The sequence below is a fragment of the Cladophialophora bantiana genome (genome assembly GCF_000835475.1).
Source record: "Cladophialophora bantiana CBS 173.52 unplaced genomic scaffold supercont1.1, whole genome shotgun sequence".
Taxonomy (NCBI): Eukaryota; Fungi; Ascomycota; class Eurotiomycetes; order Chaetothyriales; family Herpotrichiellaceae; genus Cladophialophora; species Cladophialophora bantiana.
The window spans coordinates 2637135-2662614 of NW_015971575.1; the positions used below are offsets into that span (position 1 = coordinate 2637135).

Here is a 25480-nt window from a genome sequence, read left to right on the forward strand (position 1 = left end):
TGTGAATCAGGGCTGACTTGAGGAAGGTAGTTGTTCACTCAGCCTCAGAAGTTCACTCCGAGGCTAAGCCGAAGAGGTGGCTAGTGACAAGGGGAAAACGGCTACAATACAGACTAGATTCGACGGCCTACATATTCGCGCTAATATAATCAAAGTAAAGCTATACGGTGAGGGGGTGAATTGGGTATTGAAATGGGTATACAAGTAGAAGCTCTACAGTCTATCTCTGAACACATTTCTAGTCTCGCAGAACTTTTGAAGAGGCTGAAAACAATCCCCTTTGGCACCTCTCCCACTTGCCTGTGAGCAGCCTTCCGTTACCCACCCCAACGAGCACCTGCACGAGCGTTGCTCACGTTGCATATCATCCATCTCCAAATGGGTTATTGCATCGTAGATGACAGCCTCGTCATGCTGGCTTAGGGACAATGCGACATTCCAGACGCCCTTGCTTCACATGACTTCGGGCCAAATCCAAGTAGTGGTTGAGTCCCCAGTTTAAGCTTTGATGGCCTTTGCCTTTCTTCGCGCTGCCACGGTCATATCATATAACACATCCTTGAAGGCAAATAGGAAAGCCGCAGTTAAAACACTTTGACTGACTTTGGGGACGAGTCCTGGGCAATGTTGGTCAGTTGGCGTTGAGGACAATGGAAATAGATCATGCTCACCTTTGTACAAGCCGGCCCAGCCTTCCTCCTTGACAATCCTGTTCAAGCTCTTCCACATGCCCTCGTGAGGATCGTCTTTGCTGGCCACGTGGGCCCTGGCTTTGACAGTGATGTAAGGATACGTGATCGTGGTCGCCAGCAGCTTGCCAAGAGCCCCTAGGTAAAAGGCATCGCGAGGGCCAAACTTCCTCTTCTTCTCCAAAATGTTCCTTAGTTGCTCATATATCGTATATTGTAGAATTGGGTTGATCACCAAAACCAAAGCCGGAAGGACCCCGGCGAAAAGGGAGCCCGGGCCTTCCTCCCTGAGGAGGCTCAACAACGTCCCGATGGAGCTAGGCTTCTTGACCTTTCTCTTTTCACCACCTGGTAACTCGCCCTCTCCTGTCTCGCTCTTGCGAGCTGTCATCCTTGTGTTGATGACCCAAATCGGGTTGGTGAGGAGGACGGTGGCCGATCCCGCAATCGCACCGGCTATCATGCTCTCGACGGTGGTGAGCTTCTTGCTGGCTCGGCCCGCAGTGACCGCAGCTTTCTCGAAGAAGGCGCGAGTCCACTCATACCAATAGTAATAGACAAAGTTGGTGACTGAAATACCGAACAAAGCGCTCTCGAGGCCTGCGTAGAGTCCGCCCAGACCCTCCCGTTTAATGATGTGCCTCACAGCCGCAAGGGTAGAGGTGTCGGCCCGCTTAGACTCCACCTGTGCCCGGGTTGAGAGCGTAATCAGAGGGTAGGTGAGGGTCATTGCGAGAAGGCCACCGCCCGCACCCGCTAAAGCATGGGCAATATTATCGCTTTGTTGGGCAGAGGAAGTTGCGGAGGTAGGACTGACTGGACCGGAGGTTTGGGATGTTTGTTGGTTGAGGTCGGCCTCGGTAGGAGACGGCGCAATGTCCTTCACTTGAGACATGATGCTGGGAGTACTGGGCACACCTTGAGGATCGACAGTGGTGGTGATAGAGAAAGAGGGGTAGAGTTGGAATCAACAAAAGAAGAAAAGGAATGTAGCGAAATGGAAGAAAGGCCTACGGGTGCCCGCTTTTTGTAGGTCACTCGCCGCAACGTGTGTGGCAGAGGGAGAATTGGAGATCAATGGAGGAAGTCGGAAGGAATAAAACGCAGACGAGGGATGATGAAGGGACAAGAAGGGGATTGAAGAACCCACAAAGGGCGCATGTTCGTCGAGACAACGAGCGCAGTTGAAGATGCGACCTCGCACCAGTCACATGACGCCCATTTAACCTCGGCAATTGTCTTTGCCTTGGCACACCCGAAGCGAATTCGTTTCAACTGCCCGATCCCAATTTCCTTTCGAGATATCAATTGTTGCTACTGAAGAATGCCAGAGTCGGACGAGAACCCTAACTGGCAAGTCGACCTAAAGAGGCGATTCGTTTCATATCGACCTCGGCCCGCCCTCCCTCACCATGCCGTCACTCCCACCTTTCGGGATGGGTACTCGCAGCTGATTGCACCCCAACACATTTCATTGCCATATTCACTTTCCTGATTACCTATCTCAAATGGCTTCCGAACATCCCCTGCCGTTCCATTGCGCTCATTGAGTCTTCCCCGTTGCCACTTTCGAGATTGGAGCCGGTCGTTTGCCCTGTCGTTGTTGGTACAAGACATATCCGAAGTAGATGGCGCACATCGTCCCAATGATGAAGATGTTCCCTATCCAAGTCAGGAGGGTTTCTCTTGGCCTGCGAGCTCTGGTCGATGACCTACCGATGATGAAGCCGAGCACACCTTCGGCCACGTTGAATGTGTTTTTGAGGAGGCCAATGGCCGCGTTCAATGCGCCCTCGAAGATGTTGAACACCGTGACGAAGATGCCTCTGATGATCTCAAAGATGGAGGCGAACAAGTTGCTGACGCCTTTGACAATGTCCGACATGCTGATTCTCGTTTGTCTGCGAGACTGATGTGCGGTGACTGGACTGTGAAGGTATCAAGATGTGAACTCGGTGGATGCAGAAGCGAGAGCTGGATTGATATAGGGGCATTGCGAGCGTTGTTATGGCTTTGAGAACAAAGTGCGTCACACGCTCTCGCCTGTTGTCCGTCCCTTGGAATGCGCTTGTAGCGCAACCGAACGCAGCGAATTCGTTTTTCGCCTTTCACCCTCCAGTTCGTTGGCCTGGCATTGTTTGCCCAGTGACGTCACACTCATTCGAGATGATGCATTGTTCCTGTTTTTGTGGCATACCAAGATACCTAGCAAGACATAAGTCCTCGTTGTATTCTCTACTTGTATAAACCCATCCCTCTCGCACTCGTCACGGTCACGAGAACCGTTGATCATGTGGAACTTACCATCAGAGCCATTTGGCTCCTTGTCGTGCTCTCTAGATAAGCCGTTAATCTTCCATGCGGCAAAAGTGACCTGGTCTTGCCCGGCCTAGGCCAAATCCTGAGGTGTGGCTGTGCTCCCTAAAAGCAGCTTGGCCTGGCCCACGCATCGCGCAATTTGAGCGAGTGCTAGATCCGTGAGCGTAATTCAATCGTCTTCCTGACAAAATGCCTACCCGAACAGAGTAAGTTGTCCCGGATCTCACCCACGGGTCTGTCGCCTTGCCTTGATGTGCACTGGACTCCGCATGTCTATTATCGAGTAGTCTCAACGCTGCTAATCAGATGGGCTTTATCTCGTAGTTTCGCGCCGGTACGCGCCTGTATCTTTGACATGGACGGCCTCTTGCTCAACACGGAAGACATCTACACATTATGCGCTGACAACGTGCTCCTCAAATACGGCCGACCTCGGCTCCCGTGGTCCATCAAAGCCCGGCTAATGGGTGTTCCTGGAAGTTCCAACGGAGACGTCTTCCACCAGTGGGCCCAGCTCCCCATCTCCCGAGAGCAGTATGCAAAAGAACAGCGTGAGCAACAGCAAATCCACTTTGACAAGTGTGAACCGTTGCCGGGCACGGAAAAGCTCCTCCGTGATCTCAACAAGGCTCAAACGACCACTGGCTTGCGCGTGGAGATTGCCCTAGCTAGCAGCAGCGAGAGGCTCAACTACAATCGCAAGGTAGTGCGGCCGGAGTCGAAGGCGCTGCTGGATTTAATTCCTGAAGAACATCGCGTTCTAGGCGACGATCCGCGTGTGCGCAAGGGTAGAGGAAAACCGGCACCCGATATCTACTTATGTGCATTGCAGATTCTCAATTCCAAGCTCTCCAAAGGGTCGCCTCCGATATCACCTGAGGAATGTCTAGTTTTCGAGGATAGCCTGCCCGGTGTCGAGGCGGGGAGGAGGGCGGGAATGAGAGTCGTTTGGGTCCCCCACCCAGGCTTGTATGCCGAGTTTAGAGATCGGGAGTTGGAGGTACTTGCGGGAAGAACTGGGCTGGTCGAGATTGGCGATGAAGAGCAACTGGGTGAGATTGACGATGGATGGGGAGAGTACTTGGCCAGTTTGGAAAACTTTCCGTACGCAAAGTTTGGCATCGAGGTACTTTCTGTATGAGCAGATGGCCATCTGTGCCACTTTTGTCTCTCTATGTCGATGGATGAATCCTGCCTGGAACATTGAATGACCCCCAAACCAGAAGGCTAGCAGGGCTGGTATGGCTAGGTCGAGGCAGAGCCGAAGTAGAGCCGAAATATCCATAAAGCGGCTAGAAGTTAAGCCCCGAAGCGGATGTCCGTGATAGCATAAAAATATTTGCGGGACGTTATTTTCAAATGCTCAACTGCCCTATTTGGGCCACAAAGCAATGACGAGTAAAAGCTGAAGTCAGCTATCAGGCTCACCAGGTGCTGTATCAAGCGGCGGAATGGCCTTTTCAGTCGTCCACCCCTATCAATACGTTGCCATTCGGCTGCCCTCAGACCAGACCAGAGTCGAGCAGATCGTCCCCAATACGTAGGTCTTCAACACCAAGAAATCTGTCGGACTCCGAACAGATATCAGCCAACGGCCTTGATAAGCTGTCGCTGACTCTGTCTACAAAGTCTGATAAACCTGGGCAAATATGGATCTTTCCGCACAAACCAGATCATAGGCCGTCCTTACCACCTAACCTTTGAGATTCTTGATCGGTCCGACGTCAAGAATGGCAGAGAGCTCAGGATTCTCCAGGCCGCCGAGCTGCATGCTGTGGCTCTAGTTGAGCAGGCCGAGACGGACGATGTGTCGACGCCCAGAACCGAGGTGGACGATGCAGGGGTATCACAGCAACCGACTCCTAAATCCAACGTCAACACCCACGACGACCCCACGAATCAGAAGCTGACCAGGACTGAAATCGAAGCACTCAAAAGAAACACCATGGGCAGCGGCAGAGAACTAATTGAGAGGATCATGCAATCTCACTCTACCCTTGACCAGAAGACGGCGTTTTCTCTCGCCAAATATACGCTAAAGAAACACAAGAAGTACATGAAGCAATTCACTGTGTTGCCCCTGGATGTTCCGACCCTGGTAGATTGGATGATGGTAGATCGTGAATTTACGAAGATTATGGAGATGAGGAACGAGGCGATCGGTCTGATCGGATGTTGGGCAAATGTCCATGCTGCCGGCCAAGACTCTCCTATGCTCGCCAACATGGGCCCGTCTTCGCGGTACCTAGTTGTAGATGACACGGGTGGTCTGATCGTGGCTGCCATGGCGGAGAGGATGGGTATTCTACATCCAACAGGCCTGGGACAAGAGGTGACTGTTCGCATAGAAGATGAGGACATGAATGACGACCACCCCGACGAGGTAGAGACGCACTTACCTCGAAGGTCACATCGCGAACAGTACCGTCACTCCGCAATGAGCGCAACCTCCAACGCAATCACGCTCGTCCATGCAAATCAGCAACCTAATCTCGGATTACTCCGCTTTTTCAACTTCGACTCCAACACCCCGAGTGCTTCCCATCCATTGTACACCCATCTTAAGACCCTCTCGTGGCTGCAGCTATTGGAGCCAGAGTCTGGGACCACGTACGAAGAACCACCCACCATCCCGGACGTAGAACTCGCGCGGATGAAATCAAATCGAAGGAGTGCCTACTACCGCAAACGCCGGCGGTGGGAACGTGTAAGGAAGCTCGTGGCCGAGACGCAGGAAGGCGGCTTCGACGGCCTTGTCGTGGCGAGCTTCACAGATCCAACGTCGACGTTGCGCCATCTCGTCCCGTTGTTGGCGGGCGGAAGCCAAGTCGTGGTCTACTCGCCATACGTCGAGCCGCTGGTCGAACTGGCTGACTGCTACTCTACAGCACGACGGACTGCCTTCATCAATACTCCTCAAGAACAAAGAACTGTCCCGTCAAAGGACTTCCCTGTGGATCCGACGCTGCTTCTAGCACCGTCGGTGCATACCGCAAGAGTGAGGAAGTGGCAGGTCTTACCCGGCAGGACGCATCCATTGATGACGGGAAGGGGTGGTGCAGAGGGTTACGTCTTTGTGGGAACTAGGGTGCTTCCTGCGGAGGGAAAGGTTGAAGCCAGAGGGAGACCTCCTAGAGGAAAGAAGGTCAAGGGCGAAGAGGGGCCTACCGGAAGTCCAAATGAGGGTGGATTTGAAGGAGGGAAGAGAGTGGCAGATACGGAGGAGCCACCCCAGTCACCGCTCAAGAAACTAAAGGTCGAGGCTGCGACACAGGAACAGAATAATCTGGATGTGCGTGAGGATGTTATAGACGAGGCGTGAAACGGGCCACGAGATGGTGACCAGATGGGAACTTAGCATGGCATGTTCCGAAGCGTATATAAAACTCCGTGGCCTTGATTTCCAAGTTATTTTCGAGGGAATCGGACCCCAATTCCCTTTCTTTCGTCATCAGGTCATCCAGAATGTCTCCTTCTGTTCATGCTATTTTCCTCAATCTTCATCTATAAACTCTTGCCCATAAACTTCCGCTTCGTGAAGCTCAACCACCACTTGCTCGGTACGTTGGTCCCATCTGCATAAAGCCTAGCATGCAGTCTCATTGCCAGTTCCTGCCTCACTTGGCTCAAGTAACTCCTCAAAGCCTCGGCATCATTCCGGTCTCTGGGTGCCTCATACGCTTGGTTCAATGGGAACCCTGGCTCCCCAGGGATGCTGAATTGCTCCAGGGCGCCATTTATTAGGGCTTTCTCCGCCGCACGGGAGTCCATGTTTGGTTTCACTTTCGTCAAACAATCTGAGAGGAAGAGGATGCCGTAGATAAGCATTCGGTCCGCAGGACCTTTGATTTCAAAGTTGCGGAAGAAGGTGTTGGCGCGGAACAAGCTCAGGATCTCATCGAGGCAATCGTAGGATTCGGAGTCGGGGTCGACGTCGAGGGGGTCGACGTTTGGAGGCAGAGCAGGAAGAGTGTAGGCCGGGCCGCGGGTTTTCGTGCGAAGCGGCAGGAGTGGAAAGTTGCCTTCCGGTCCCAGGTGTCAGTACGAACGGGTTCGTGAGCCGCCGTGTTTTTAAAGTGAGATACCTATTAACTGTACGCCCTGGTCGCCCAGGAAGATGGAGTGGTATGCCTGTGAGCGGGATGTCAGCGGACAGGAGGGCAAGCAAGGGAACTGGCGGCGACTTACTGGCATCTTGACTTCCCACGAAGTCGAGCCTAGAGGAAAGGAAGTAGGAGGAGTCAAAGGATGGCAATTGGTTTCTCAACTTCCCATCCCAGTGTTGACTTGGAATTGAGGCACCTTGTCCTAGGCGATCGCATCCCACCAATGCGACGAACCCGCAATTACGTCTTGGCAGTTGTGTGAGGAGGCGAAGAAATTGTAGGGCGGCGCATTCCAGCATAAGCTGCACTTCAATTAACGCGTCTCCGCAGGTGCAGGCGCGTCGTGGGAGAGGGACTATTGACATCAACCTTAGTAGTTTCAAGTGATATCGTCAACAATTTAAGTGTATACAATCTGGTTCAGGATGTCAGACTACGAAGACGACATGGACCTGGATGCGCCTCCGTCCAGAGACAAGTCAATCCAGTTCAGCTCAGACCATACAGCGGGCAAGCAGAAGCGAATAGCTGCGGACTTGCCAGTGGAAGCAGAGGACAATTTACCATGGTATGTCACAATCCTTGCGCGTCTCAACTAGACGGAGTAGTCGCTCACAGGAAATGCAGGGTCGAAAAGTACCGGCCTAATACCCTTGACGATGTCTCGGGCCACCAAGACATCCTCGCTACAATCAACAGATTTATCGAACACAACAGACTACCCCATCTCCTCTTTTATGGACCGCCCGGCACAGGGAAGACTTCTACGATTTTGGCGCTGGCGCGACACATATACGGCCCCAAGAACATGAGACAGATGGTTCTCGAGCTCAATGCGTCCGACGACCGCGGCATCGACGTGGTTCGCGAACACATCAAAACTTTTGCGTCGACCAAGCAAATCTTCAGTACCGCAACGCAGCAGACTCCGGGCGGGCCTAAACTCGGACTCGGGGCTTTCAAGTTGATTATTCTCGATGAAGCAGACGCGATGACGTCCGCGGCGCAAATGGCTTTGCGGAGGATCATGGAGAAATACACGGCTAATACAAGATTTTGCATTATTGCGAACTACACACATAAGTTATCTCCGGCGTTGCTATCGAGGTGTACTCGATTTCGGTTCTCCCCCCTAAAGGAAGCGGATATTCGTCGGCTGGTGGACAAGGTGATTGCACAGGAACATGTGGATATCACTCCGGAGGCGGTTGATTCATTGGTCCGATTGTCCAAAGGCGACATGCGTCGAGCGCTGAACGTTCTTCAAGCTTGCTATGCTGGATCACGGCCACTACCAATGCGAGGTCAGCCTCCCGTCAAGGAATCCGAGATCAAATATGACTTGATTACGAACGACACAATTTACAATTGTATTGCGGCGCCGCATCCCGAAGATATACGCTTAATCATGACGACTATGCTGAGCACGCCTGAACTGACGGAATGTCTGAGGACAATTAATGCTTTGAAGAGTAGCCGTGGACTGGCCCTCGCGGACATATTGACTGCTCTGGCCGAAGAATTACAGAACCTCGAAGTCAGTGCCGCGACTAGAGTGACCTGGTTACAAGGGCTCGCAGAGATTGAATACAGATTGGCTGGAGGCGGAAGTGAGGGTGTGCAGACTGGTGGAATGATTGGCGTGGTGAGGACGGGATGCGAGTTGATGGGGGAGAAAGGGATTGGTGGGAGGATGAGCATTGACCGGTGACCATTTTGATCAGGAGAGATGATCAAACGGGAAGCCGATCTTGAAATGGGAGTTTCAGGTCGTACTGTCAACCCTTTACTGCGTTATGGCCAAGACAAATCGATGGAGGCAAATCAGAGAGGAACAGGGCGAAAAGCATAATGACGCTTCAAAGTGATATATCTTCCAAGACCGCAGCTGGGGTTCGTCCAGGAATTCCCTTGGTCAGCAAAAGCTGAGAAGTGGAGTGGAAGAGGTGACATGTGAGGTCGATGCAGCCCAATGGCCGCCGTTGATTTCCGTATGATCGACCTGGACTTGCCGCTGTGAGCGGGTTATGTGTACGGAGATGCTCATGCTGCATAATTGATGGCTGCGTTAACTAGAGAGGGCAGGCATCGAGAGGGGCTCGGTGTAATCAAAATGCGTGTCGAGGCGTGCTTGCTTCGCCGGACGCCCAGCCTCCTTTGCCTCCCCTGCCTCCCACTTTGTACTAGTTTCTTGGCATCAAAGTCACAGGATCCTTCACCGTACACACCTCGACATCTTTCATCATTGTCGTTCTGTACACTGTAAGCCATCGACGATATCGAATGTCGTTTCTGCTGCGTCTGATATTTTCTCTCGTTTATACTCCCGAGGGTCGGGACTCGTTTCCCTCCTCTGATTAATTATGCTCAGCGGAGAGATGGCAGATCGACTGAAAATTGCTATGTTGGAGGTCAATTTAGGCGGTCAGCGGCCACATTCCTTGCCCACTGGTACACATTTCAATGTACCCGCCCTCTCCTCTGGACTTGGAGCCTCAGAAGTCATGGTTGCGCTCACTCTGCGGCAACATTACTCTTGGATATGTAGTTTTGATGTCGACGTTCATTCTTGTTACTCTCTTATTTCCTTGCAAGATATCCGCACCACCCAGGAGGCCGAATCCCCCCGCCGCCGAGTTCCGGGTACAGCAATCGGACTGCGTTACAATCGGCCGTCAAGCTCTCATTATCCTTTTTTCAGGAATCATGCTCGACCAACGTTTCTAATTTCGTCTTTCAAGCCGACCACAGCTCAACTGCGTTTTGGCTAACAGGACAGACCTGCCACTTCTACACCCCCACGCTGCTTGAAAATCGCTCGGTCAAGTATCCTGGAGACATAAGTACTTGATTGCTGATATAATGTCTAGTACGAGCAAAGCGACATCCAGGGTTCATGGATGTCATTGCCATGTGAACAGATATTGATGCCTTTTTGTGGTCAATGTCTGATTCTACAAGGGCATAAAATGTCGGGAGGGACGGTTGAAGTCGAAGGCAGTTGGGGAACCAGGTTATTCACCGTGTTACTACTGGCAGTGAACAGCAAAACGCAAACTCGTCAATGGCAGGCCGTTGACCGAGTGCTTTGCTGTTGCCTCGGGAAGGCGCCCGAGGAGGATTCACGTAGATAGACTGTCGCGTCTTGTACTGTCACTTTTGAAGTGCGGTATGTCACTCGACCTTTTGATCTCTGACGCCTTGAATTGCCGCCAACAAAGCGGCGCCGCCACCGAGACAGAGAAGTGCTTTTGACGCAGTTCTCACAAAAAAGCGCGACTACGGCCACTGTAGTTTGAGCGGTAGATCGCTCCCATTTATCGCTGCTGGGATCATCCAGTGTGATGGGCAGAGCAAAAGGTAAAAGAAAAGCGGACAAGTGGCTGATGCGGAGCGAAGGAGCTGCTGAGATGGTGATGAGGATGGAGAGGAAGAGGCAGAGGGAGATGGGACACCAGAGGCAGTGTGAGAGGGAGCCTAGGCCTGAGTCGAGAATAGGCACAACAGGGGCAACAGGTGAGTCCTCTGTTTCCCCTAGACAACCCCCTCCTGCCCTCCCACCCCCCAGAACATGAGGACCCTGAGGCGCCAGCGGCCTGACTCGATGCCGACATGGGCACACTGGGGCCTGCTCGCCGCTTTTTCACTTCCACGGGCTTGCCAAGTCCTTGGACCATCACCCAAACCCATGTTCGCTTCTGGCTGGCGATGTTGCTGAATCTCCAAAACTGCGCAGGACTCGCTGAACATCCACACCCACTTCCTCACGAGCACCACCGCTGCGACCATTACTCTCTTGCAAACCCTCGAATCTCCCCGCCCTACCTCTTTGCCAATGCCGCCCCGCATTACATGGCGAGGTCTCGAAGGAGTCCATCAATGAAGAATCGTTGGCGAGTCGAAGAGGATCCGCGCCAGAGACATCCACATCATCGACCGCGGGACGGAGACGGGAATCGTGAAAGCGGACGACCTCAATCACCACATTCTGCACGTCCAGGAGAAGAAGCCGCAGTATCTTACGGGCGGGGCACGCGGCCAGGTCGCCATCACCGTGAGCCACGTTGGAAGCGGCAATTTTCGAGAGACAGAGACTCCAGGAAATTGCATGGTAGACAGTCTTCCATTTCGCCTCCGCCTCGTTACTCCAAACCCAAGCAGCAGCAGCAACACCATCATCACCCACCACCTCGAAAATTATCTGGAGATCGACCTGGGAGACGCCGTGAGTTCTCGCCCACCCGATTACCCAAACGGAGGCGCACTCAAAGCCCATCTCCCGCCGGCAGCGACCGATTTGGCTTCGAAGACCACAGACGTGCTCGCAGCCGGGACCCTTCTGATATAGACGATAGGGGTCGGCCGAATCCTCCATCTCCTTTACCGCCTAGGGATTTCCCTCGATATTCATCTCGACTCGGTTCACCCGCCTCGACATCCCAAGTAGCTGATCGTGGCAATTACGATCCTGCCACTCAAAGAGAGTCTTCGCCTTCCCGCACACGCGATAAGCGATCCATCTCCCCTCGTCCGCCTGCGAGATTATCTCCGCCTCGGCGCCCCGAGTCCAAGCATTCATCTATCGAAACTCGAGAATCATCCGTGAATTCGACCCGGCCGCCGCGACGTCCTCTGCCGGCCAAAGGTGGCCCTTCCGCCAAGAAGGACAATCCCTCCTCGAGAGCTCCTTCCGTTGTCGACGATACCGTTAACCGCCCCATGGATGCCCAATATCCATCACGTGGTAGCTATGGAATGAATCGAGGACAACAAAGGCCATATGCCGAAAATAGACACCAAGGATATGGAGGCTCCCCTCCATATTCCTCTAACAGCTCCTATCACGGCTCGCCGCCGCAGAATTCACCATATCATCATCAGAGAGGCGGCTGGGGAGGGCAAGGCCATCATGGGTCAGTACCATTATAACGTAACAGCTGTTTCATTGCTAATACATTCCACAGTCCGATGCACAATTCCTCTCCTCCATATCGACAAAATAGCTTTTCTGGTCCAGGCGGCGCAAATAACCCTAATCCTTACTATCAAAACCAGCAAGGCCACTACGGGGGTAACCAACACGGCTATCAACAATCCTACCGAGGGGGTCGTGGTCATGGTCCCCACCGTGGGCATTTCCAACAAGACCAGAGATTCAACGGCCCCCGTCATCGAGGTAGAGGCGGACATTTTAATAATTTACAATGGACAGCACCAGGCCCAAAACAAGGTGGACCGCAAACCCAAAATTTTCCAGGCGGACATGGGGATCAATCGCAAACATCTCCAACTCATTCGCAGACGGCGTCACAGGACGGCCGCGAAGGCGCGCCAGCCGAGGAGGAGAATCCCTTCAGACCGTCAAAGGAATTGCGAGTGGAGGATCAAGGGAACAGCAGGATCGACAATACAGATCAGAACACACAGGGTAATGACCAACAAGGACCGGCTGCTTCCAAATTCAGCTTCGCCTTCAAGTCCAAAGCTCCTCCTCAGGCTCCAGCTAAACCTGCTGCAGATTTTTCAAGACCAAAGGGACCATTCCAACCTCCAGACAATCGGCCGCCACCGCCCCAAGGCCCCAAGAACAAACACTTCGACCGCCGTGACGACAGACATGGATTTCGGCCTCATGATCGGAAATTTCCGACTTATCAAGACCGAAGGCCTCCCAACGACCGCCAACAGCAACAGCAGCATCAGCAACCACCTTCAAGGGAACGCCGACCGGACCGATCGCGCTCTCCACCTTCGAAGAAGATCAAAAAAGAGATCAAGTCTCGGCCTACGTTGCCTCCCGAGTTTGCAGAATCCGAGTCTATATATTACCGAAAGCCGGGCAACGAGTCTGTTGTGGGCGCAGGTACATATGGAAAAGTATTCAAGGCTATTCACATCTACACAAAGGACAAGGTTGCGCTGAAAAAGATTCGAATGGAAGGCGAACGAGACGGATTTCCCATCACGGCCGTACGCGAGATCAGATTATTGCAACACCTACGACACAAGCACGTGGTGGCATTGCAAGAGGTCATGGTGGAAAAAAATGAATGCTTCATGGTTTTTGAGTACCTCTCGCATGACCTGACTGGACTCATCAACCATCCAACATTCAAACTTACGCCGGCACACAAAAAGGACTTGGCCAAGCAAATGTTTGATGGCCTAGATTATCTCCATCGACGGGGCGTGTTGCACCGGGACATCAAGGCCGCCAACATTCTGATCTCTAACACAGGTCAACTGAAATACGCCGACTTCGGCCTTGCACGATTCTACAACAAGTCTCGAAAACTCGATTACACCAATCGTGTGATCACAATCTGGTATCGACCTCCGGAGCTTCTCCTAGGTGAAACTCAATATGGACCCGAAGTGGACATATGGTCTGCAGCTTGTGTATTTGTGGAAATGTTCACCAAGAAAGCGATCTTCCCAGGAGAAGGCGGAGAGCTCAGCCAACTCGACAAAGTATACAACGTGCTCGGAACACCGACTCGATCAGACTGGCCCGGGATTGTGGATCTCCCTTGGTTTGAGCTCATGCAACCGGTCGATCGACGAAAGAGGATATTTGAAGCCACGTTCAAAGACGTCTTCACGCCCGCGGGTCTTGATCTTGTGCAGAAGATGTTCAAATACGACCCAAAAAAACGGCCCAACGCGGAACAAGTGCTCGGTCACAAGTACTTCACTTCTGAGGAGCCGCTGCCAGAACAGCCAGTGGAGCTTGCGAACGTCGAAGGCGATTGGCATGAATTTGAAAGCAAGGCGCACAGGAGGGAGAACGACAAGCGCGAGAAAGAGCGCAGAAAAGAGGAATACATTCGAGAGAAAGAGAAGAGGAAGGCTCGCGAAGCCGGTCTTGCTGATTTGGCTACAGGCACCGACAAAAAGGCCAAGTTGGAGGATGAGGCTGCGTCGAAAGGAAGCATGCCTCCTCCGCCACCCGCAAATGGTGATAGCGCTCCTGTAAACACCACGAATCGAGCGGCAGATGCGGTGATGGAGACCACCCCAGAGCATGAACACGGAGATGGGGACTCGGAAGGCGAAGACGGTGCGCCCATGAGCATGTCGCCCGCCTGAAGAATATGTTTGGCGTGGTCACAACTCGGTCCAGAGGAGCGTTGAGGTCAGAGGATAGCGAACTGTATGTTATGTATGTGTATATTCTTGGAGAAACTGGATGCCATTAACTTATTGATGGGCACAAGGCTTTGGGGAGGCATTTGGCCCATTACTGCTGCAAAGTAGCAGCCTAGGAGACTCTACTTGGCCAGCGGGTGCTCTGAATGGGAGTCGGAGTCGAAATCGAAATATAAAGTCGAAATCGGAATTGAATCGTCTGCCCAGTTCGCCCAGGTATTATGTTTGATTAGGGCCGAGATTGATCATTTCGTATTAACTGACTGTCCGCGCCTCACCCCGTATTAGGACGAGGTTCGCACGAACCGGGGGAAAGACCACCCGCGTCTCAAGAGTTGTAGGGACTAAAGGGTATAGCGCCTTAGCGAGGGCCCCTAGGCTTTGGCTAGAGTATGTACTTGTACTTGTATACCCTCCTAGAAATCCCTCTAATATCCTCGGCCCTCTAGCCTTTCGTCGCAGGACGAGCCCAGGCCAATGATGCCTACAAGTAGATACGTACAGTATGACAATTGTACCCCCACCTAGCACGTTCTGTCCCAAGAACACTAGCCTCTCCCACCTCTTCAAAAGTCAAACCGCGTGACTTCTCTCATGCCTAATATATTTGCCACGCACCTACCTGTACATGTACAAGGCGCATCACGAAATTGTCGGCTTCAGTTTTCGAGCTACTACTCCTCCTAGACAAAGATGGGCTCCGAGGCGGCGGCAGAACGAATATCGAAGCCGCTAGGCGCTGGGCACGTCTCTTCCGGTTGCGAATATTTGTCGACGAATCCTCGGAGGAGTCATGTATATATATATATTTACCTTCCCGCCCGCCAGGAGACCGATGGAGATGCCAGGTAGTTCTGTCTCGGCTGGTTTGGAGATCATGTGGCGGACTGAGGATACGAATATGATGGATTGTTGAAGAGATGCTTCAGCAATGGAGCTAGGCAAGCTAGGTCACGCAAAGAGGGTTTGTTGTAGATTTACTTCATCTGCTCTGCCACGATTGACTAGATACCATTAATGGCCACAAATGAAGAGCACTTGCCCGCAGCTTTTGAAGGATCAGATATATATCCGGATATTCACAACATTCTCAACGCAAAGAAACCTCACATGTTCCCGACTCATCCACAATCTTCCTGCTACCGTGCGGCTTCCAGCCCAGGAGGAAGCAGGTACCAGTATACTTCCACAACCCGTCCCCGTTTCCGTGCAGGACGGACAATTGGCCAGTCGGGATGTTTCCCTCGAACAGAACGACCTTGTCACCTTCGTGGGCACACGCGGGAGCCACCGCCAACGAAGCATCACGCGCGGTGACGAATACTTTCATGTCCTGCCACTCGGCTGCATTGTGGAATGGGAGTTTCTTCGCACTGTCGAAGTAATCGTCCTCGACAAGCCGGTACAGCAGGTCAGTCGGGCGAGCTGGGTTAACCCGGACGGGGCGGCCTTGGCCGGACATGTCATACTCATGTATTTCATTGGCGTCGAGGATGCGCTGGACCGCACGTGGATCCTCGATGAGGGTATGGTGAAGATCACTTGGGCGATCCCACAGTATATGTCCCAAGGTGCCGATATCCACGCATTGGCATGTCAAAGTACGCAACTCTTCATCAAATTGCTGGGTTGGAAGCGCAGAAGGCGTGAAGCGCGACGACGTTTCAAAATCGGACATCCTGCACAGAGGATGCACCAAGCATTTGGATTTGCCGTGGGAGAAGTCCGGTGCCCATGACGGCAAGCGCTCCGTATCGTCTGGGCCATTGCCATAGATCGTAATCATCTGCCAGAGGAAAGGAGAGTTGGGAACGTACTGCTTGATTACCGCAAAGACGAACTTCAGGTACAATTCCTCGGATGTGATGGTGTAGTCCGGAAATCCCACCAGTTCTCTGATCGGTCTGCAGACGCCGAACAACGCATACAGACGGTCTCTCTGGTCGGTAACTGACGTCTGATGAGTAAATTCCAGGGCTTGTCTGATGTTGAGGCTGCGGGTTTCGGAATGGATGATCGTTCGCCGTAACTGGTTGAAGCGATATATCGTCTCACGGTCGGGCAGCGACCATCGAGGCCAGACGAGGCTCTCCCGGTAAAAGTCCAGTAATGTACCCCATGAAATCACATAGCTTCCGCAGAAAAGCTCCAGCTCACGCGATAGTCCTGCTTCTTGGACGATCCAGCCGCGACGGAACCACGGGTTCGAGAACAGTTTCGCGATGCCTTCGCGTTGAAAGGGTAGTCCATTTCCATGTCCGATGAGCATCGCAGTAGTTGGCTTATTGTGTGTGTCGAACAGCTCTTCCAATTCTTCGTCGCTTTCCCCTATCCAGGCGGCCGTCCTGCTCGAGCAAGAATAGTGCTCTGCCATAAGCGCAACTTGCTGGCCCTTCTCCGCCGCATCATCCTGGTGGATACAAATTTGGTCCACCCAAATGTAGCCGTTCTCCGAATCCTCCAGGTCGCAGGATAGATGGTAGAGTGCGAGAGCGCAGTTCCGGTTAATGAACAACAGTCGACCGTTGCAGATGATTGCGCGTTGCTCTTGGGGGCCGCATACATACGATATACTTTGAAACGGGGGCAACTTGTCCAGGGGTACCTCGACTAATGTGACTTCTAACGGCCAGAAAGTAAGGTCATCTGGGTCTGGATTTCGGCGAATCCTCACCCGAGTCGTATTTGGTCCAATGAGCCGGTCGCTGGTTGGCGTGCCCGACTTTGCTGCGAACTCTGATAATCCTGTATGCTTGTGGAGTTGTAAGAGGCGTATATTGCGATCATTTTCCAGGGGCTTGTACTTGAACGGTAACAGCCCTTCGTAATGATGGTTATACTCGGCTCTCCAGCCATACTTAGCACTAGGATTCTCTGCTTTCATGATTGTCAAGATAAAGGCATGCGGTCGCGGAGCCGCGCATAGGAGCTGGCAGAACGAACAATCTTTGAGACCTTTCTTGGCGGACCTGTGGGATTGTTCAAGTCTGACATCTCAGGATTTGGCTACCGGCTTTGCACTATAGACAGGTTTCAGCTTTCTCCAGTTAAGGAATTGACACGACCTTTTCTCCTCTTAATTCTCTAAATATACCTAGGTAGCCTTTGCTACCCAATGAAAGTTGGAGCAAATACCAGCGTCAGCCTACCTCAGTCTGCATGGTGGATTTCTGAGTGTTCCACGATTTTTTACTGGAAGAGCTAGGTACTAAGGTAGCCTTGTAGGCTTATTAGATAACATATATTATAACGGAGTTCGAGAGCATAAGACACAATGCTGCTAGGTTCATATCCATAAGAGTCCCTGGCATATTCGTGTTTCAGGGATGCCATTGCGAAGCGTCATACTCCCACTCCGGGGTCGATATCGATATCGGATCGGCTGATCTGGGCGGGTTGTTGGCATCCCAGACCCTGTCGTCCTCGAGGCCAGCCATACCTTCAAGATGGCAGGTCCGGATCAGGCTGCGGGTGTGAAGGCGGCGTGGCGAATTCTGGACTTGGTTGAGGGATTATTGGCGGCGAACTATTAGTCTGCGGTACTATGACGTGCTCCTCCGGCGTCGACATCTGGATGCTGCGGCCCTGATGATTCAGTTTGTCTTCCTCCTCCTGGTATGAAAAGGGCCGCCACGCCGGGGTTGCGGAAATTCTCTGCGGCCTCGACGCGGCATGGCCAGAAGAGGAGGGCTGAGGTTCTACTGCTGTCTGCGCCTGTGTAGGGGACAACTTGTATTCTTTCGACAGCTCAGAGCGCGAGCGCTGTTTTCTTACCGATCTCGAGGAGCCGATTGTGATGGTTCGATGGGTCGACTCCCGCGAGCCCGTAATGGAAGGAGCAGGTAATGGTGATTGTGTGCGCGAGGACGGATTCTGAGATGGCACTTTCAGATTCAGGTATGGCAGTTGCTGCTGGACCTGGTTGGAGAAAGGAACGGGGCTCCCGCGAGAGGTTTCCAGAAGCACTCTCAAATTGAGTGTTGTGTCGCCCGACGGAAGCGCCTGTCGTTGAACTCCTGGGTGCTGCTGATGTGGTCGAGATCCTTGCTGAGATTGTTGCTGCCCCTCCTGCTGTGGAGGACCTTGTTGTTGCGCATTAACCCCTGTTGGCGACTGGGGTATACCGCCGTCGGAAGTCGAATATGCGGTGCCAGGCAGCCAGACGAAATCGTCAAAACTGCTCGCGATGTTGGCAAAGTTGAACCCTTTGCGCTTGATTTGCGGTTCAAACACTTGGCCGATCTCTTCGTCGAGGTCTAATATCTCCCTCTTGAAAGGTTGATATTGGTGCAGGTTTGTGATCAAAGATGGATAGGCTGCTCCAAGTCTTCCGGCGACTTTGGGATGGACATCGAGCTCGAGCCGAACATCGCCACTCTGTTCAAACCCTCCACTGCCCTTGGTGAGCAGCATGACAAACGTGAATTCCCGCGGCAGCCCGGACTTTTGGAGTTTGTTCTCCTCTAAGGTCCAGACCAACTCGCCGTCTTCAATGTCGTATTCGCGTCCGTACCACGACCGGAGTGTCCGGACGGAGCCTTGGATCTTCATCATCTCGTAGATTTTGTAACTGCTTTTGACGCCGTAAGAGGGTTTGAAACTCGCGCTAGCTGGCCCTTGGGACACACCGAGAGATCCCGCGAGGTTGAAGTTCCAGTTCAACGTCTCGGGCGAGATGGTCCCGTAGAGGAGATGCGGCGCGTGGCGAAGGAACTTGGGCCGTGGGGGCTTGAAGCTTGGAACATGTACACAGTCACGGCTTTTCACAAGCGCGTTGCTCATCGTCTTGATCTGCATGCCATGATCGTGACTAGTCTTAGGCGCCAGACCGGCCACCGCCTGCAGCGGCTTCTTATCACCCTCGCTGGTGTGGTGAAGAGCGATGTTGATCTCAGCCGATTTGAAACGAAAGGTGCTGGAACTCGGATGGAAGACAAAGTTGATGGCCAGGAAGCGGACATTGTCGATGCAGTCCTCGTGGATCACAGGGCTGTCATAAAATCCAGACTGAAGGCGCTGGACGTGGGCTGTGATATAAGAGCCGCCCGGCAGTCGCCGCTCGTAAATACATTTCTGATTGACCTGGTAACGGTAGTTGGGAGCATTGGGGTCCCTGAGCCTTGCCGCTGTACGTGGAGTCAAGGGGCTTTGTAGCCACGAGGCGTCCAACCTGTCAGGAGCTGCGGGGGCAGAGACGGGCTCTGAGAAGATTCGATTAAGCCAGTTGCTCATGGCGCGATCGGCTGTTTCTATTTCCCAGTCCCCATCGTGGTGTTCGTGCGCGTCATGTTATTGATAAGGGAGGGGAGCCGAGGGAGCTCAACAAGGCGGTGTCATCAATCCAGATCCAAATAAGGCTGACAGCCTGATCGACGACACCAATGGCGTCACCGCACGCCTCCACCTCCAGCAATGCTATTGGATACTCGCTACACGGCACCGCAATCAGACGTCTCGGCCCCAATATGGAATCATGCGAGTTGTGGCCGGATCTATCAAACCAGTGTTTGACATATAGACAGAAAATGACATTGGAAAGGGAGGTTTGCTCCTAGGGAGCCGTAACAATGCATCCGTGTCAATCCTGTAGCCATATGGCTTCTTGATTAACCTAGCACAGAAGAAACCCTCCGTCCGCAGTGATTTCCTGTCCAGTCATAAAATCGCTCTTCATTGCACACATATAGCATTCAGCCAGATCCTCTGGGGCGCCAATAGTGCTGATCAATGACTTGGTCGTGTAATAGTCCAAGATCTTCTGCAGTCCCTCTCCCGCAAAACTATCAAACAGTTCCGTCTTGACGGCTCCTGGACAAATACAATTGACTCGGACAGGTTTCATATCGTTGGCAAGAGCATGAGTCAACCCTCTCTTGGCCGCTCCGATAGGAGCCATCACTGTCCATCCGGCAGTGGGTTTTGCGTCGCTCACTCCACTAGTCAATGTGAAAGATGAGGTGCGGCTGATGTCGAGATATCGCATAGAAATCTTGGCAAGCATCGTACAGCCGGCGATTCGGGCCTTGTAGACTTCTGCAGTGGCCACGGGCGTGACTTCGGCAAGAGGCATCACTCCGAAAGTCCCGCCAGCCGTCTCCGCTACGTGGTGTAGTTTGTGTTTGCCGCCGTCAGTTGCAAAGTTGAAAAGAGCCACAATCTGCTCTTCCACGTTGTCCGAACTCAAGTCAACGGTCTTACCGCGAATGCGATCCCCCGCGTCCGGGTATGCTTTCTGGATTCTCTCAACAGCCTTGTCGACCTTTTCTTGCTTTGAACTGGCCACAACCACAATGGCACCATATTCTACAGCCGCTTCAGCAGTGGCGAATCCGATACCACTGGTGCCACCGACAACAACAACCCGCTTGCCTTGAAGTTTGTTGGTGTATTTTAGGGACATGGTTGAGAATGATATGCTGGACAGGAACTATCGCGGAAGCGAGCGTAGATCGCACATGGAGGTGACTGCCAATTCTGTCCGAAGGCGTTCATATTGAGCAGTCGGTGCAATTAAATACTTTAGACGCACTCTGTGCAACGAGGCCCATCCCAGACCTGATTGCCCCGCATGAAAGCGGCGGACCTAGTCTGCGAAGTATCGGCTCATTTGGAAGAACAGTCTCATCTGATTGGCTCGCTCGCATACAAGGATTTAAGACAGACGTTTACCGCGTAACCCCGTTCACTGGCATAAGCCTTGGGCCCGAAAAAGAAGTATGTGCTTGGGTCCTGCATGTCGATCATATATCTGATTTCTGAGCGGACGAGCCCGGATTTCGGCCTTCGAAAGAGCACAGGCAAGTAAGAGCAGATAATTCCGCAAGGCGACATGTCGTCACACCACCCTCTCCCCAAGGACTTGGAAAAGGGGTTTGAGTTGTGCTCCACTCAGCGGCCGTGGCATACCTCCCTCGCTCAATCATTTGTGGAAGTCATGGTACGCATAACTGAGGATCGAGAACAAGAGGTTGACTGAAATAATTTTGAGCCCAGACCGGAACCACAAAACTGAAGGGCATAAACCCAAGTTTCGTCCATGGATCATAATTGCGAGTCTCGGTGTTTGCTCCATCCAATTTGCCGATGCTCTCAGAGACCTCCACAGGCCATGTCAAAATGAATGTTCAACTTGCCGAAGAACCTCAAGGGATGGGAATTTGGTCAGGACCCTCTCATTGCAATCATATCTCGACAATCGGAGAGGCTGACCCGGCCTTTGGAGTCTTTGATCCCTCGGTATCTTTGACGACATCTGTTTTTGACCCCTTTAGAGGAGGAAATTCGAAAGTCTCACTTCTGCCCACGTTACCAGGCTCCCATTTTCCGACTCTGCCGCCCAGATACCCTTTGTCCCAAACCAAAGCGCCAACCCAAGGCTGAACATTCCAACTGACTTGCAAGGTAACATTACCCCTCTCACTTATGACACCGCTGGGGTCTGTGATTTGGTATTTTGGTTTCTGGTTCTTCAGAGAAATGACGCCTGGCTTGACAAGATCCTTAGTCTTGGATTTTGTATTCGACGCTTTCCTGCTCTTGGATTTAGATTTCTTGTCAGGGAAATAGGTCTGCTTCAAATTCTCCCATGAATATGGAGTTGACATGGCGGGGATAATTGTATCCCAGATGACAGCTTCAGACATTCCCCCTTTGCCATTTTTTCCACCAGGGTAGTTCGCTGTGACATAGACAAACAGTTGCTTCGTATTCCAAGTGAACAGACTAGACAGATCGGCCTCAAGATCGAATCTGATTTGAGCGTATTCTTCGCGTTTAGGGGAGTAATAGTGAGGGCGGCCTTTCACGACTTGGACATTTCGAACTGATATTGAGGCACTTGGCGAGCCCGTTGGAGCAGGTATGGGTATTATGGAGAGTACGGCAATTATGCTAGCGAGAGTAAAGGCGCAGCTGGTAAAATACCCGAAAGTCGACTGGAGTCGATTCAGAGCACTATGCATGGCGACCAGCGAGATTCGAGGGAGACGAGTGTGGGAGTGGATGTAAAGAAGGGGAGAATTGCGCGATATGTCACCAGCCTGTGCTTTAGACTGTCATGAGGGTATGTTTGTGGTGGTTGCTTGATCCAACCGTCAATGCGAACTGACCACGGTTGAAGAAACGCGCATTTAGTTCTCCGCCAAGCCAAGGCTGCGGGTGGCAAGGCTGGTTCTGGTTTCGCCCCGTTTAGGGTCGAGCGTGACGCCGCCCTGTGCACAGCCTTGCCTCCTCGCAAGGCTATCTGCGTACATCATCATGCCTCAACAAAAACAGAGAATACTGGGATACCGGGGTCACGGAACAACCTTTTGCTCAGAGAGAGAAATCCATTATGAGCCCCTCATCGCCATCGGGACTCAACTCCATTTTTCATTCTCGAGCCCCATCAACGCGGCTGAGCAGGGGTGTTCCACGTTCTCCCTTCCTACAAGAGGATCCTGGTCATCTACATACCTATCTCCATCTCCTCCCGTAAAACTAGATAACATACCGGAACAACTTATTCTCCTTGTCCGTCAAGTCCAGGAACTCGACGTTTGTACCATGGCCGTCCGAGATCTCGCCGCGCTCGAGCATCCTCTGCCGCCGTTTGTTCTCCCAAGTGTTGAGCACAAAGAAGCCGCACAGGATGAGCACGCTGACGACCCAGAGGACGATCAGACTGACCTTGGCATGCTGGTAGAAGGGTGGGTCGCGGAAAGTCTGGGGCCCGACAAGGTACGCGACGCCGAGGATGAGGAAGACGATGGAATTGAGCGTCGTCTTCTTGGTGGTGCCCAGCACATTGCTCGACAGCATGGAAATAACAATGAACCAGCTAGTAGAGCAGCTTCCGCTCATGAAAAAGTAGGCGACCAGCTGGCCGTACTTGCGGTAAAAGTGGCCGTGATCACCCAGACCGATGAAGAGGCCGGCCCCAAAGAGGGAGAAGAGGCCAGCCAGGATGGCGGCACCGCTGCGCTGGTGTGTCACGTCGGCAAGCAGCCCAAATCCCATGTTGCAGATGACGCTGATGGCGCCCTGCGGGATGTTGAGGAGGAGCGTCTCCTTGACAGTGAAGCCGAGGGACTTAATGATGATGGACTGGAGGAGCACGAGGCCGGCGGCTGGGATCTGGGACGAGAGAACAAAGAAGACGTACATCCACGTCTAGGATAGGTATTAGTATGGCATGCAAACGGGGAGATTGGGGGAAATGGAACACACCCTGTAGTCTGTAAATGCCTCGACGGCTTGGTAGCGCTTGTACTGCGTCGAGCCAACGCCCTGATGGTTCTCTCGCAGCCGCTCCACCGCGAGAGTTCGTTCCTCCTCGGTAAAGAACTTGGCCGTTACGACGCTGGTGGCCATGAACATGTACATGCAGACTCCGTAGATGACCGAGACAACGCCGGTAACGACAGCCAGGATCTTCCAGCTTGAAAAGTTGGCGTTAGGATGCCTCATCTCTCCGTCCACACATCCAAAGGCAATCAGCCCGCCAATCATGGTGGCAACACCGGTACAGCCAGACCAGATACCTGTCCTGCTGCCGTGCTCATACTTTCGATACCACGCGGCCGTGATCAGGGAGAAGCCGCAGTTGATGGAGGCCTCGAGTGCGCCGAGGAACGTTCGTTGGACCATGAGGCTGGCAAAGTTATGGCAAGCGGCCATGCACGTCAGAACGACACCCCATGCAATGACACAGCACGCAATATACTTTGACGGTGGGAAGACCTGGAACATCCGGTTGTGGACGGGAGCGAAGACGATGTAACCAGCGTAGTAGATGGAACCGAGCCACGTGTACTGGTTGGAGGTCAGGTTTGTCTCCTTCTGCAGACCCATGACACCGGAATAAGAGAGGCTTCAGCATTTCATGTCAGCCCATGTGAAAAAGTGGGTGGTGAGGCAGTCGTACACTCCCTTGTCCAGGTACTGCAACACGTAGAGCCCGCAAAGCCACGGCAAGACATGCCAGTCAATCTTCCGGAGCAGGTGCTTATTCGTCTTCTCGTCAATTTCCACGGCGGTGGAGCTGGCGTAGTTGTAGGCGCCATCCACCCCCTTGATCTCCTTGATGTGGCCAACATCGAGGCCCAGGTCTTCAGCAGCGACCTGAATGCGGAGGGTGGGGTCCTCGTCCCCGATCTTGTCGTTGACCGCAGTTGTTATCGCCGGTGATTCTTTCCCCATAATGGACAGCAGGTGGGCGAGTTACGATGCAAACGTAAAACAGCACAGACGCAGGAGGAGTTTTCCAGCACAGATTGTCTATTTGCCACGACCAGGTTGCGCCACAAATTGGATGGGGGATCGGTATCTTTATACCCCTTATCGGTAACAGAGTCGTCCCAGAGGCATAGTCTGGCAGCAGACCCCAGTAAGCCGTCTTCCATGGTCTACTCAGACCATCTTAACAGTCGAATGCGTAACATGATTCAGAGAGTCGCCCAAGTCCTACCGTACAGGGTGCCACTGATAAGGATGGCGAGATATCGGACTTCCTTGTTGATCTTTTGCCCCAATTGGGAAACAAAAGACTAGGAGTTCGGCCGTTCTCCGAGGTCGCCTGTGAGTCAGGGGACATTGAGTGTATACGGAGTATTATACATTGTACGCCGTATTGATAGGGCCCAGTTTGGAGTCTTTAGGGTGTCGCTTTCCACCTCTCTACATATCGATCGATGCCGTCGAGGAGGATGGTCGGGGAAATCCGGGGCCAAGGGTGCCGGGCAGTTTCAGCCACAGACAGCGGTGGCAGGGACAGCAACCCACGATGCTGAGCGCCTGGCGCGAGGTGGACAGGATGGGAAGGAGAGTAGAGTAGCAGAGAGTCGACAGGATGGGACGAGGCGACAGGAGGCTGGCCCACCGTCATGATAGGAGAGGCAGCGGCGCCAAGGCGGCTCTGGGAATGCTTAACCTTATATATATGTACATGCTTAATCTTATAGGTGGCCGACGCCGGAAAAAGCCTCCCGCCCCTCTCCACCACGGGAGATCGCCCCGCCTCTCTCAACTCTCACCCCACGTGCCGGCCTTCTCCTCATCGATTTAGAATACTTGCCCACTGGTGATCACTCTAGCGATCCCTCAGCGCGCTCAGGTCCGCCCATCGGCAATGCCGTAGGATGCATCGCTCGTCGGCAAACCCGCTGCCTGCTCTTATGATATAAAAGCCATGGAGGTCCTGCCAAGGGGGCTATCACGCCTTAGCAGACCCCTACCTAG

The 25480-nt window shown here is 52.9% G+C and overlaps 12 protein-coding genes across 12 annotated transcripts; 4 read left to right on the plus strand and 8 right to left on the minus strand.

Annotated features, from left to right (window-relative positions):
• Positions 1–498: 498 nt before the first annotated feature.
• On the minus strand, positions 499–1584 carry Z519_00969 (uncharacterized protein; the record flags this gene model as incomplete). Its single annotated transcript, XM_016758726.1, has 2 exons — positions 499–617; positions 672–1584. The coding sequence occupies 2 exons, from the start codon at positions 1582–1584 to the stop codon at positions 499–501; spliced, it is 1032 nt and encodes a 343-aa protein (XP_016625975.1).
• A 648-nt stretch (positions 1585–2232) lies between these two features.
• Z519_00970 (uncharacterized protein) lies at positions 2233–2574 on the minus strand (the record flags this gene model as incomplete). Its single annotated transcript, XM_016758727.1, has 2 exons — positions 2233–2351; positions 2406–2574. The coding sequence occupies 2 exons, from the start codon at positions 2572–2574 to the stop codon at positions 2233–2235; spliced, it is 288 nt and encodes a 95-aa protein (XP_016625976.1).
• A 789-nt stretch (positions 2575–3363) lies between these two features.
• On the plus strand, positions 3364–4149 carry Z519_00971 (uncharacterized protein; the record flags this gene model as incomplete). Its single annotated transcript, XM_016758728.1, has 1 exon — positions 3364–4149. The coding sequence occupies one exon, from the start codon at positions 3364–3366 to the stop codon at positions 4147–4149; it is 786 nt and encodes a 261-aa protein (XP_016625977.1).
• A 310-nt stretch (positions 4150–4459) lies between these two features.
• Z519_00972 (uncharacterized protein) lies at positions 4460–6330 on the plus strand (the record flags this gene model as incomplete). The annotated part of the gene is made up of 2 exons (XM_016758729.1): positions 4460–4548; positions 4638–6330. The coding sequence occupies 2 exons, from the start codon at positions 4460–4462 to the stop codon at positions 6328–6330; spliced, it is 1782 nt and encodes a 593-aa protein (XP_016625978.1).
• Positions 6331–6512: 182 nt separating this feature from the next.
• Positions 6513–7202, minus strand: Z519_00973 (uncharacterized protein; the record flags this gene model as incomplete). The annotated part of the gene is made up of 3 exons (XM_016758730.1): positions 6513–7030; positions 7094–7139; positions 7197–7202. 3 exons carry the CDS (start codon positions 7200–7202, stop codon positions 6513–6515), a joined length of 570 nt encoding a protein of 189 aa, XP_016625979.1.
• Positions 7203–7539: 337 nt separating this feature from the next.
• Positions 7540–8825, plus strand: Z519_00974 (uncharacterized protein; the record flags this gene model as incomplete). The annotated part of the gene is made up of 2 exons (XM_016758731.1): positions 7540–7682; positions 7742–8825. The coding sequence occupies 2 exons, from the start codon at positions 7540–7542 to the stop codon at positions 8823–8825; spliced, it is 1227 nt and encodes a 408-aa protein (XP_016625980.1).
• A 2141-nt stretch (positions 8826–10966) lies between these two features.
• Z519_00975 (uncharacterized protein) lies at positions 10967–14203 on the plus strand (the record flags this gene model as incomplete). Its single annotated transcript, XM_016758732.1, has 2 exons — positions 10967–12027; positions 12079–14203. The coding sequence occupies 2 exons, from the start codon at positions 10967–10969 to the stop codon at positions 14201–14203; spliced, it is 3186 nt and encodes a 1061-aa protein (XP_016625981.1).
• Positions 14204–15353: 1150 nt separating this feature from the next.
• Z519_00976 (uncharacterized protein) lies at positions 15354–17147 on the minus strand (the record flags this gene model as incomplete). Its single annotated transcript, XM_016758733.1, has 1 exon — positions 15354–17147. One exon carries the CDS (start codon positions 17145–17147, stop codon positions 15354–15356), a length of 1794 nt encoding a protein of 597 aa, XP_016625982.1.
• A 557-nt stretch (positions 17148–17704) lies between these two features.
• Positions 17705–19495, minus strand: Z519_00977 (uncharacterized protein; the record flags this gene model as incomplete). The annotated part of the gene is made up of 1 exon (XM_016758734.1): positions 17705–19495. One exon carries the CDS (start codon positions 19493–19495, stop codon positions 17705–17707), a length of 1791 nt encoding a protein of 596 aa, XP_016625983.1.
• Positions 19496–19874: 379 nt separating this feature from the next.
• On the minus strand, positions 19875–20663 carry Z519_00978 (uncharacterized protein; the record flags this gene model as incomplete). The annotated part of the gene is made up of 1 exon (XM_016758735.1): positions 19875–20663. The coding sequence occupies one exon, from the start codon at positions 20661–20663 to the stop codon at positions 19875–19877; it is 789 nt and encodes a 262-aa protein (XP_016625984.1).
• A 781-nt stretch (positions 20664–21444) lies between these two features.
• On the minus strand, positions 21445–22224 carry Z519_00979 (uncharacterized protein; the record flags this gene model as incomplete). Its single annotated transcript, XM_016758736.1, has 1 exon — positions 21445–22224. One exon carries the CDS (start codon positions 22222–22224, stop codon positions 21445–21447), a length of 780 nt encoding a protein of 259 aa, XP_016625985.1.
• Positions 22225–22741: 517 nt separating this feature from the next.
• Z519_00980 (uncharacterized protein) lies at positions 22742–24442 on the minus strand (the record flags this gene model as incomplete). Its single annotated transcript, XM_016758737.1, has 3 exons — positions 22742–23413; positions 23471–24113; positions 24168–24442. 3 exons carry the CDS (start codon positions 24440–24442, stop codon positions 22742–22744), a joined length of 1590 nt encoding a protein of 529 aa, XP_016625986.1.
• Positions 24443–25480: the final 1038 nt, after the last annotated feature.